We start from the raw sequence: 11,826 nt of genomic DNA, 5'->3' as shown, positions 1-11,826 counted from the left end.
TCATTGCAAACATCAGTCAGGTACATGATTCTTTGTCTGTAGTTTTTTCTCCAGCAATCACAGTGTTTGTCGCGTGGCCTTGGTTTCAGCTTGAGCAAGCAACAACTAAATTGAAGATGGACTTCAGTTAATGTCCTCTAAAAAAAACGAGTTACTGGTTTGCTTCTACAGTGGTTCAAGTTTTTTACTTCGTGATTCCCTCGGTCACAGGTTAGGCGGCCACCAGCTAATGTTAGTGATGGGTTCAGTTACTATCACCTGGCTCGGTTGGAAGATATCAGTTAGATTGCCTCCACCAGATTGGGACTGAAGAAGATTGCATGCTGGCTTCCGGTATTGATGAGCACGATGATATTCGCAACAGGTTGCGTGGCACAATTCCGTGTCATCCTGATGGAATATCTACTGCTTTTGAGTTTCTTGTGTGGTTCCCCATTTTCATTCTGTAACTTAGTCTGTATGTTTGGCATCAACTTTGGTCTCATTTCTATGTTTGTAATGCATTTCTTGTGCAAGCGACATGTTAGTCATGGTCACGGTCATCTCCTTCACATTGTATAAGTACTATGACGTCCAGGTACATATCCACATGGGCATGTACTACAGTCATCATCATCATCATCGTCAGGAACAGACTTACACCAGCCCATTCTGTTTCTGCAGTTTATCTCTAGCAATCATAATTTTTACTCTCTGCTCACGGTTGCAGCTTAAGCAAACACCAGCTAAAATTGGGGATGAAGTTCAGTTACTGTTACTTAGCTCAGGTAGCCGCTTATGTGTAAATTGGAGTTACTGGTTTGCTTGCTTCCGGATCCATCAATTCATTTCAGTGGTTAGAGGTTTTTATGTCGTGATTCCCTTGGTTGTGATGTACTCCTTCTGTAAACAAATATAAGACGTTTTAGGTCAACCTAAAACCTAGAACGTCTTATATTTGTTTACAGAGGGAGTACATGATTCTGTGTCAGTAGTTTATTTCCAGCAGTCCCACTTTTTACTCTTTTCTTTTCAGTAGTTAAATGGGCACATCACTATGTGTCAGATTTTTTTTGCTAGGTAGGGGCGGATGGGTCTCGAGGCGGAGCCGGGCGGCGCCCCGGCGGCCGCCCCGCCACAGCCGGCCGACCTCACGTCGGGCGAAAAGGAGACGGAGGTGGGATCGCGCGATGACTACGGATCCCCGGCTGAGATCGGGCGGGGACAGGGGAATTTCACGCAATGGCGTGTTCATTTCTGCGCCCAGACGGCTCCTGGGATCTGGATTGAAGGCCGCGTCCGTTTTACTCCGCATTCACGTTGGCTGGTTCTCTTCGATTTGGAGAATGACATCCTTGCCGGCGACTTCTGGCCGGACGGCGACTCGATCGAGGTAGGGCATCGTTTCAAGATTGATGGTTTTGATGTGCTGGTTGTTGATTCTGTACAGGTGGATCTTCGTCCGAAGAGACCGGAGCTGATTGACTTGACGGAAACGAGGCTACATGGAAATCCGAGAGGAATGGATGGCGACAAGGCGGGATACCCTGCGAGACTCGTGGTGCGGCGATCATCGGACCTCGGCTCTTGGGGCCGGTGGCCCATCGACGGGTTGGTGGCCAGTTCTGGGCGCTGGCTGGATCTGAAGACGACGAGGCGGACGAGGATGGGGATGAGCCGACGTCCTCTCCGCCAACGCCGACGCCATCTGATTTATTCTGTGAGTTATTCCATTCAGGCTATGATGAGGATGAGGTCGCCTCTACGGTGGACAGGATCTTGCCGGTGGACGATCCGGCGAGGGTTGGGCTACACGCGGACGACCGAAAGGAGATGGTGCATCGCGTCATTCATCGGAGAACGGCGGCGACAGCTGTCCGGCCATGGAAAGGACCCCTTCCGAAGGTTAGCCTTCCAAACCTCACCGTTTTTGACTTGATTCGACCGGATTCGTGGATAAAAGTTGAGAGGAAGTAGAAATCGAGTAATTCTGATGCTGGATCCCGGCGTTCGGCGACGGCCACGGCGCAGTTGCCGGCGGGGCGGCCGGTCGGGATCGCCGGCATGCGGGAGGCGCGTTTGAACGCGCTCTTGGGCCGCCAGTTCGGTTCGCCTGGGGGTGGGCCGGTTTTGAGTGAACCGGGCCCGACCATGGCTGGGCATATGTTCGTCGGGTATGAGGCCCGGTGTAACCAGGCATGTACGTCTACACCCCCATGCATCGACGCTTCTCCTGTGTGGAGTCGATCGGAAAGACCTAGGGTTCGCGGCGCTGGGTGTCGACCGAGTTTCTCTGATCGTGGTGCGGGGCGTGCCAGGCGCATCCCACCTCTTCGCGGCATGGTCGGTCGAGGAGTGCCCCCTTCCAAGCCTGCCGATACGGGCGCTGCGGGTCGTGGAGGGCCAACGTTGCCGGCCGGAGGTGGCCGCGGCGGTGGCGGTATGCCTGCGGGGACGGGTTGCGGCGGCGCAGGTGTGCCGCTCGGGGCTGGCCGGGGCGGAGCGCCATCTAGAACCGGCCGGGCGGCGCCGGAAGTAGGCGGCACTAGACCGCCTCTAGCTGGTGGCGCGCCTGGATCTTGCTCTGCAGGCCGCGGGTTGGGTGCTGCCGGTGCTCGACCAACGACGCCGGTGTTGCCGCAGCCTGCTGCGGGTCGGGTGGACCTCGGCCGCCGGTGCCGAACCCTGTGGTTGTCGCGGGTCGCGGTGTCCCGACCCCAAGGCCGCCTCCTCCGGCCTCTAATGGCCAGCGTCCGTTGCCGATTCAGCCCGGGGCTAGACCGCCGCACTTCGTGGCAAGGCAGGCGCACAACTCGACACTGCCGGTGTTGTAGCAAGCACAGGCGCCGCAGGTTTCTGCTAGTGGTGATGTTCAATCGGCGCCTCATGGACAGTGGGGTGATGATGGATATAATGCGTATGGAGAGGGACAACACCGGGGATCCTCGTCTACGGGTGGTGGACGGGGGTATGCCGGACAGAGCGATGGCTTGGCCGAGAGGCCATTCTTGGGGCCAACGGGCGGTTTCGTCGAAGGGGCGTCTGGACCGGCTCATCGTAACCGCGGTGGCTTCCGTGGTAACCGTGGTTGCCGAGGTTACCGTGGTGGCCGTTATCGTCCACGACAGCATCCTGTTATTGTGGACCAGACACCTGTTGGCGAGGTTTCTGCAGAACCTGAGTTGTCTTGCTAGGCTATGGAGGTGGTAACGGCACTGGCTGACGTGGTGGTCCCTGCTAATGGTGATAGTGGGTCTATGTCGGTAGAAGACAGAGCAGCCAAGTATGCGCGCAAGAAAGGAAGGATGTTATGCTACCGTTGTGGTGATAAGGGCCATTTCATTGTTGAGTGTGTGGCTGTTTTATGCGATTCGTGTGGCAAGCCAGCCCACCAGTCGGGGGTTTGCCCGCTTTTGAGGGAGCAGGTACCGAACCTTATGATGTATGGTGTGTATTGTGCTGAACTCACATTCTTTGAGTCTCCGACCGAGAGGGAGGTTACTGATGTGGTTCAAAGTGTGACAACTGGGATTGTTAAAGTAACTAAAGGAGAAGTCTCTGAGACCCAGATTTTGCAGCGGCTCCAGGAGCTGGCCCCAGGGGATTTTCATTGGGAGCTTGTCAGTCTAGAGGCGAACTTGTTCAGGGTTGAGTTCCCGATAGTGGAGGATTTACAGAGGCTCTTGAGTTTTGGGTTGTGCAAAGTGCCAGGTACTGAGGGCATTCTTGAGTTCCACGAGTGGAAGTTGATTGAAACTCAGGGTACACCTCTTACCCAGGCTTGGTTACGGTTTTCGGGAGTTCCTTCCAAACCTATGCAGGATGCTAGGGTAGTTGCGAGTTTGGGCATCATGGTGGGAAAGACTGACCGTGTGGATATGGCCTTTACTAGAGCTCATGGGGTTGCTCGCTTACTGGTCAGCATTTTGGACATTGAGTTTGTGCCTGATGTGGTCAAGTGGGCCTATCGAGGCCAAGTCTACAACCTTAAGATTGAGTTTGAGGATGACAACTTGTTTGCTGAGGCACCCGCTGCCACTGATGTTGATATGCACGACGATGATGAGAGTGCAGGAGCTAAGGAGGCTCCGGCCACTGATCCTGGACGAGAGATGTCCAAGAGACCGGGGTTTGATGCTCAGACGACCGGAGTTGGGACGGCGCATGCTGCTTCAGTGCCGTCTACCACTCTGAGGTTTGGATCTATTGAGCCTGCTACTGCACCTCCCAGGCTTTGGAGCGAGCGAGTGGAGTCTTTTGATGATTTTGAGCACTCTCTACCCGCGTTGGACTTTGAGGGCCCGGGAATGGAGGATTCTAGCGCGGAGGACATTTCGGAGATAGAGATTTCGCCGGATTGTGTTGAGACGGCGGAACTACAGGTGATGGTTCCCAGCTGTGCAGGGGGGTCGAGGCAGGTGGTCTCGGCGCCCACTTCTCCTCTCACTCAGGTCGGTGTGACCGAGAGGGTGGAGATACCTTCGGGAGGGCGGTCGGGGCGGCAGGCCTCGGCGCCTTCTTCACCGGTCGCTGGACCGATTTTGCAGGTGGCCGGACCGGCCTATGAAGGGAGCTTGGGGCGGGTGGCCCCGGGACCCTCTCCACCTTCCGCGCCCAGGGGGACCGCCCCACCGTTGGCGCCGGCGATCACCACTGACCGAAGGTCTGGGGTGGATGGGGAGCAGGGGCAGGTGGCCTTTGGTTCCCCATCAGTTGACTCGGCGCCCTTTCCCACCCGGGGGGAGCAGCTGCTGGTTCGGGGGGTGACAGGCGGTCAATCCCCAGGCAACCTCACTCAGGAGGAGGTTATTCAGTTCGGCGGGATTCCGGACTAGGCGTCTGAGGGACGACGGTTGAGCTGCCGTCTTCAGGGCTGTCCGGAGGTGGACGACATGCAGCAACGGTGCGCCGTGAGGGCGGCCAAGTTTCGTGACGTCCAGGTCACTACTGGTATGTCGGTCAATACCTCTAATTCAATTTTGCATTTTTCGAATGATGAGATTGTTCATAATGCAAACCAACTAGGGATTTCACTAGGTAATAATGAGGGTGAAATTTCTAACTCCATCAATGATTTGCTAGATCTAGAAGCCGAGAGGGCTTTAGATATGGTTCGAAACTTAGTTGCCGTCAAACCCATGAATGATTCCGAGATTGATGCCTTGGGAGTTCAGGTGCTTGATAATTTTTGCGCCGATCTCGCACCTCCCCTCCCGGAGACGGAGGAGGAGGATGAGAGTGTAGAGATGGATGTTGTTGGTCCCCCTGAAACGGGGAGTGAGGACCGGGTGGATGAGAGGACCGGCCCTAAGCGCAAATGGAAGCGCAAGATTTACCCAACGTCTGCTGTGCGTAGGAGTGCTAGGATCCGCACCGCTAAAAAATTTCACGACGAGATATGAGAGGAATCTTTTGGAATAGCAGATGTCTTAAGGACTTGGCTAAAAGAAGATTTCTTGCAGAGGCATCCGTCGAGCATAGATTGGATTTTATTGCGTTGTCGGAAACTGGTAGAGCAAATTTCTCACCACACTTTCTTAACACTCTATCGGGGGGTATTGAGTTTGACTGGCATTGTCTGCTGCCGCGAGGGAGATCGGGAGGGATCTTACTTGGTGTTCGATGCAATTCTCTCGAAGTTCGAAGTGTGGTCATGGGAGATTTTGCTGTAAAATTCAGTCTGCGATCCAAGGTCGACGGTTTTGACTGGGCTCTGGTGGCGGTGTATGGCGCCGCGTAGGCAGAATTAAAACCGGACTTCCTGGCCGACCTGGTTAGAGTTTGTGGTTCTGAGCAGCTCCCCATTCTCGTTGGGGGTGATTTTAACATTATTAGGAGGTGTGACGAGAAGAACAATGATAATTTTGACGGGAGATGGTCGTTTATGTTCAACACTATCATAGAAAGCTTGGATCTGAGAGAGATTGAGCTTTCAGGTAGGAAGTTTACTTGGGCCAACGCCATGCCAAATCCAACATTTGAAAAGTTGGATAGGGCACTCGCAAGTGTCGAATGGGAACAGAAGTTTCCCTTCGTAACTGTTCAGGCTCTCTCTCGCGGGATTTCTGATCACACGCCTCTTTTTCTTGACTCTGGTGGGGCTACCTATTCGGGCAACAAGAATTTGTTCTCATTCGAGCTTGCGTGGTTTGAAAGAGAAGGCTTCCTGGATATCGTAGCCAGAGAATGGGCTAAGGAAGCAGGCGGTAGGAATGCGCTTGAGCGCTGGCAGAATAAGATTAGGCATCTGAGAAGTTTCCTACGTGGTTGGGCTAAACATCTCAGTGGGATATATAGGGTTGAGAAGGAACGGCTCCTTGCCCTCATTCAGTCCTTAGATGTAAAAGCAGAAACCACGGTGTTGCCAGCCAACGAGTTTCATACTAAGCTTGACGCTGAGAAGAGGTTGAAAGAACTGCTTCGGGAAGAAGAGTTAAAGTGGGCTCTGCGGGCCAAGGTACGAAGAGTGGTCGAGGGGGACGCGAACACTCAATTCTTCCATATGATTGCAAATGGCAAACATAGGAAGAAGAGAATCTTCCAGCTAGAACAAGATGAGGGTACAATTATCGGGCAGGATAATTTGAAGCTTTACATTACTGAGTACTACAAACGTTTGTTCGGACCACCAGAGGAGAACTGTGTGTCTCTGGATGAGTCTAGAATCGAAGATGTACCTCAACTCACTGCGGTGGAGAACGATATATTAATCGACCCTTTTTCGGAAAAGGAGGTTTTCGAGGCCGTTTCCCAGATGAAAAATAATAAGGCACCCGGGCCGGATGGTTTCCCGGCTGAGTTTTATAAGAAATGCTGGCATATTATTAAAGGGGACCTGTTGCCGATGTTCCATGATTTATTCTCGGGACATTTGCAGCTTTTCCAGCTTAATTTTGGAACAATAACCCTGCTTCCTAAGAAAACAGAGGCCGTGGGAATCGAGCAATTTCGGCCTATCTGTCTCCTGAATGTCAGTTTCAAAATTTTTACCAAGGTTGGGACGAATAGGCTAACACAGATTGCGCATGCCGTGGTGCAGCCTACTCAAACAGCGTTCATGCCGGACAGGAACATCCTGGAAGGGGTGGTGGTCCTTCATGAAACACTCCATGAGATCCACACGAAAAAACTTGATGGGGTTATTTTCAAAGTGGATTTCGAGAAGGCATATGATAAAGTCAAATGGTCGTTCCTTCAACAGGCCTTACGCATGAAGGGCTTTGATGAAGCTTGGCGACGCCAGGTGGAAGCATTCACGCAAAAAAGGAGTGTTGGAATTAAAGTGAATGATGATATAGGGCATTATTTCCAAACGCATAAGGGATTGAGACAAGGCGATCCTATGTCTCCAATATTATTCAATATTGTGGTGGACATGTTGGCGATCCTGATAGGAAGGGCAAAAGAGGCCGGCCAGGTGGGTGGCTTGGTGCCTCATCTGGTTGAAGGTGGTGTGTCCATCCTGCAGTATGCTGATGATACTATCATCTTTATGGAACACGATTTGGCCAAAGCAAGAAACATGAAGTTAGTATTATGCTTATTTGAACAATTGACGGGGCTTAAGATTAATTTCCATAAAAGTGAGTTGTTCTGCTTTGGTAGAGCCAAAGATGAACAAGAGGCATATAGACAATTGTTTGGTTGTGAAGTTGGGGCTCTACCTTTTACGTATCTAGGTATTCCCATTCACCACCGTAAGCTAACAAACAGCGAGTGGAAGTGCATAGAGGATCGGTTTGAGAAGAAACTGAGTTGCTGGAAGGGAAAACTCATGTCTTATGGAGGCCGGTTGATCCTTATTAACTCGGTGCTCACGAGTTTACCTATGTTCCTCTTATCCTTCTTTGAGGTCCCAGTCGGGGTTAGGAAACGGCTGGACTTCTATCGATCCCGATTCTTTTGGCAGAGTGATGAACTTAAGAGAAAATACCGACTGGCCAAATGGGATATTATCTGTCGACCAAAGGATCAGGGGGGGCTTGGTATTGAAAATCTAGAAGTCAAGAATAGATGCCTGCTCAGTAAGTGGTTGTATAAGTTGGCACTTAAGACGGAGGCAACATGGGCGCAGATCCTACGCAGTAAATATTTGCAGTCCAAGACCTTGTCCTAGGTCACTATGAGACCAAATGATTCGCCGTTCTGGAAGGGGCTCATGAGAATCAAAGCCACCTTCTTTAACAGAACTAGGTGTATTGTCGGTAATGGTAATGACACTCGATTTTGGGAGGATACGTGGCTTGGCGACGCGCCTTTGGCGACCCAGTATCCGTCCCTTTATCGTATTGTTCAGCGCCGTGAGGCTCTTGTTGCCACGTTCTGCAGTCCATTCTGCTCAATTTTCAGTTTAGGAGGGTGCTTGTGGGTGAACGATGGGAAGCATGGCTTCACTTGGTTCGGAGATTGATGGGGGTTCGGTTAAATCCTCAGCCCGATCAGTTGTGGTGGAAGCTTACTAGATCTGGGGAGTTCACAGTTAAATCGATGTATATTGATATTATTAACTCAACTGTGATTCCTAGTTCCAAAGAGGTTTGGAAAGTTAAGGTCCCCTTAAAGATTAAAGTGTTTATGTGGTTTGTACATAAACAAGTAATTTTAACAAAGGACAATCTAGTTAAGCGTAACTGGACAGGTTTTACTAGGTGTAGTTTCTGTGATCGGGAGGAGACCATCAAGCACCTCTTCTTTGACTGTCCGTTGGCACGAGGCTTGTGGCGCTCTGTACAAATTGCCTTTAACATTACTCCCCTGACTTCGGTCAACACGTTATTCGGGACGTGGCTTGCTGGGATAGACTCCGAAATAGCTAGACACATTCGTGTAGGAGTTTGTGCGTTGTTATGGGCAATTTGGAACTGCAGAAATGATTTGGCTTTTAACAGAACAACAACTATTCATTTTTTACAGGTTTTATTCAGGGCTACTGCGCTGATCCGTATGTGGTCCTTACTCACTCCGATGGAGGCCAGGAAGCGTTTGGTTACTGGATCTGTCCGGTGGGAGATGGTAGCGCGGGATATCTTCAACCGGTTTGGATGGCGGTCATGTAATAGGATAGGCGATTAGTTTACCTATCTGTTAATTTGCCAGCCGGTTGTGGCTTGTTAGGCTTTTTGTTTTGGCATGGAGGCTCTGTGTGAGCTTGCCGATCCTTTTGTCTGCAGACTTTAACACCTTGTTTACTCTTTTTAATAAATGTGGCCGTATGCATCGTTCTGATGCAGAGACCGGGGAATCCTCCTTTTCGAAAAAAAAATGTGTCAGATTTTTTACCATGGCTGTGCTTCTTGGTTGCAGCATAAGCAAACGGCAATGGTGGGACGAAACGACGGTGGGAAACCCCTGGCTCCTACACAGTGCTTGGTGATCCGACATGCCTCATCAGCTTTGCGCTCAAGTCTTCTTTGCACTCAAAGGTTCTCACGTACTTGAGCTGTGTAGCCCTTCTCCGCGCTGGAACAACGCCCGCACAAGGGACCAGACCAACCAGATTCTTGGAATATGTTCAGAATAATCATTGCAGTCATGTACCTGATTCTTTGTCTGCAGCTTATCTCCAGCAATCACAATGTTTACCCTGTGTTCTTGGTTGCATCTTGAGAAAGCAACGCCTAAATTGGAATGGACTTTAGTTACCGTTGCTTAGTTAGCTCTGCTAGCTTATCTAAATTTGGCTTCTTAATGTTGGTGATGGTTTCAGTTATGGTCACCTAGCTTGGTTGGAACATATCAGTTAGGCTGTCTCCACCAGGTGGGGACTGAAGATTCACAACAGTTTGCATGGAACGGTTCCACGTTCTACCGATGGCCTACCTACTACTGGTGAGTTTCATCTGTGGTTCCCTTTTTCATGTTGTAGCGTGCTCATTTACTGAAAAAGGCTTTCGCCACGTTCTAGCGTGCTCATTTTTAATGCCTTTCTTGTCTAGAGCAAACATTTGGAAACCCAGAAAATCCACGAGGGAAATTTGTAACGTGGTTTATCAGGAACAGGCGTAGATTAGCTCCTTTATTAATAGACAGACTTGTTGATTTCTTCCTGCAGCACGACTTACAAAGTTACAATGTCACGGACTGATAGTCATGGTCTTCTACTTTACATCCTATCAAATGTACCAGCACTGCCACATCCACATGGGCATGTACGAGGCATCTCCTTCCACATGCCACCAAAGCACACCACATGGACGTCCATACGAATCCTCTTCATGTCTTCCTTGGCTCAGCTGTGACCATTGATATATATGCATTAGGGAGGCAGTCATGAAAGTGGTACCTAGAAGAGAAGCCACTGCTGCCTGACCTGAACTTCTCTAGCGCAAGGTGTAGTGTGGAACTGTAGATCGATCATGGGCATCTTCCCGATAATGTTCTATCTGTTGGTAGTCGGGTCACTAGGACAGCCAACGGCTCTAGCATCTGGAGTTGTAACAAGCCAGCAGAGCCCTGAGGGGAACTGGGCGCAACCATCACGTACCGGTGGCACACTTGCTGGCTGCCCAACGAGCTGCGGCAACCTGAGCTTCGCCTATCCCTTCGGCATCGGATCCAGGTGCTCCCGTGGGCCTGACTTCAACCTCATTTGCAACGACACCGCTCAGCCCCCCAAGCTCTTCTTGCATGATGGCATCACCGAGGTGATCAAACTCGACAACCTTCTTTCTGTTTATAACACTATCCATGCCTCCTTCTTGCATACCATCCACATGAAATCTGGTGTCAATGTGTACAACTATTCTTTGAAACCACCTGGGGGTTCCTTCTCTCTTGAGTCCATTGTTCTAAACATTACCAGCTGTGGCATGGAGGTATACTCTGTCGAAGACAATGCCACCACGTTGAAATGCCGCACTGCATGTCTGGATCCAAGAACCCCAGAGATGGTAGCTATGCACAACTGTAAAAATACATTCGGATGCTGTCGTATTAAAGGCTACGGTAGCGTCAGTTTTCAGTTCAAATTTGGCTCAAACCACGGCCAAAGCAACATTGATGCACGCTCTAACCAGACCTCTCAACTGTGGGATAGAATCAGCATAACTAATGATGGGCTGAGTGGCTTTCAGCTATCGTGGCAGATAGTTGACAAATTCAACTGTGTTGCTGCCAAGCAAAACAGGACAGACTATGCCTGTATCAGCGAGTATGCCGAGTGCACTGATAGCGCAACCGATTTCTGCATCAAAGATGCCGCGTGCATAATTGGCCCAAGCTATGGCTACACCTGCAAGTGTAGGACTGCCTATACAGGCAACCCCTACATTGTAGATGGTTGCTCCAACGATAGAGGTGAGTCCCATTTTCCTAATCGAGACCAAGCGTACAGCTGTTACGTATTTTGGGAATTCATCCATTCTAACCTTTTACTGATCAAACCAGGGTATAATCCAACTCCGACCAGGGCAAATTGTACACGTCGGTGTGGTAACACTAGTGTGCAATTCCCCTTCGGCTTAGAGGAGGGTTGCTTTGCCAGGAAAGAGTTTCACCTCAACTGCACAAATACGACATCATCAGCTGCCCTGGTCATGTTCGAGAACAATCAGGTTACTGACGTAAATGTTGATGAAGGGACCATTAATGGCACCATTCTGGACCAACAATCGGGGAATTCCCTGTTGTTTGTATTATATCCTAATGGTCTTTTTTCTGCACATGGGTTATTTTTCTCTCTGAATTGGGTTGCTGCTAATCTGAGTTGTGCAGAGGCCCAACAGAATAGATCTGGATATGCTTGTGTGAGTACGAACAGCAAGTGTATGAAAGTAACAACTGAAGGGGTCTATGCTGGTTACCGCTGTAAATGCTCAGATGGCTTCCAAGGAAATCCATACATCAAAA

At 50.4% G+C, this 11,826-nt stretch overlaps 2 protein-coding genes across 2 annotated transcripts in view; both read left to right on the top strand.

Annotated features, from left to right (window-relative positions):
- Positions 1-1,046: 1,046 nt before the first annotated feature.
- On the top strand, positions 1,047-9,219 carry LOC123063647 (uncharacterized). Its single transcript, XM_044487520.1, has 2 exons — positions 1,047-1,884; positions 8,893-9,219. Exons 1-2 carry the CDS (start codon positions 1,070-1,072, stop codon positions 8,915-8,917), a joined length of 840 nt encoding a protein of 279 aa, XP_044343455.1. The 5' UTR covers positions 1,047-1,069; the 3' UTR covers positions 8,918-9,219.
- A 1,024-nt stretch (positions 9,220-10,243) lies between these two features.
- The window catches only part of LOC123063648 (wall-associated receptor kinase 3), a 3,780-nt gene continuing 2,197 nt past the window's right edge, over positions 10,244-11,826 (top strand). The window contains exons 1-2 of the mRNA XM_044487521.1: positions 10,244-11,274; positions 11,365-11,826. The exon at positions 11,365-11,826 is cut by the window's right edge and continues 9 nt beyond it. Coding sequence (XP_044343456.1) covers positions 10,335-11,274; positions 11,365-11,826 — 1,402 coding nt within the window. The 5' untranslated portion in view covers positions 10,244-10,334. The remainder of the gene's footprint in view (positions 11,275-11,364) is intronic.

Source organism: Triticum aestivum, chromosome 3A (genome assembly GCF_018294505.1).
Source record: "Triticum aestivum cultivar Chinese Spring chromosome 3A, IWGSC CS RefSeq v2.1, whole genome shotgun sequence".
NCBI lineage: Eukaryota > Viridiplantae > Streptophyta > Magnoliopsida > Poales > Poaceae > Triticum > Triticum aestivum.
This window is presented reverse-complemented; position numbering and strand designations above follow the sequence as displayed.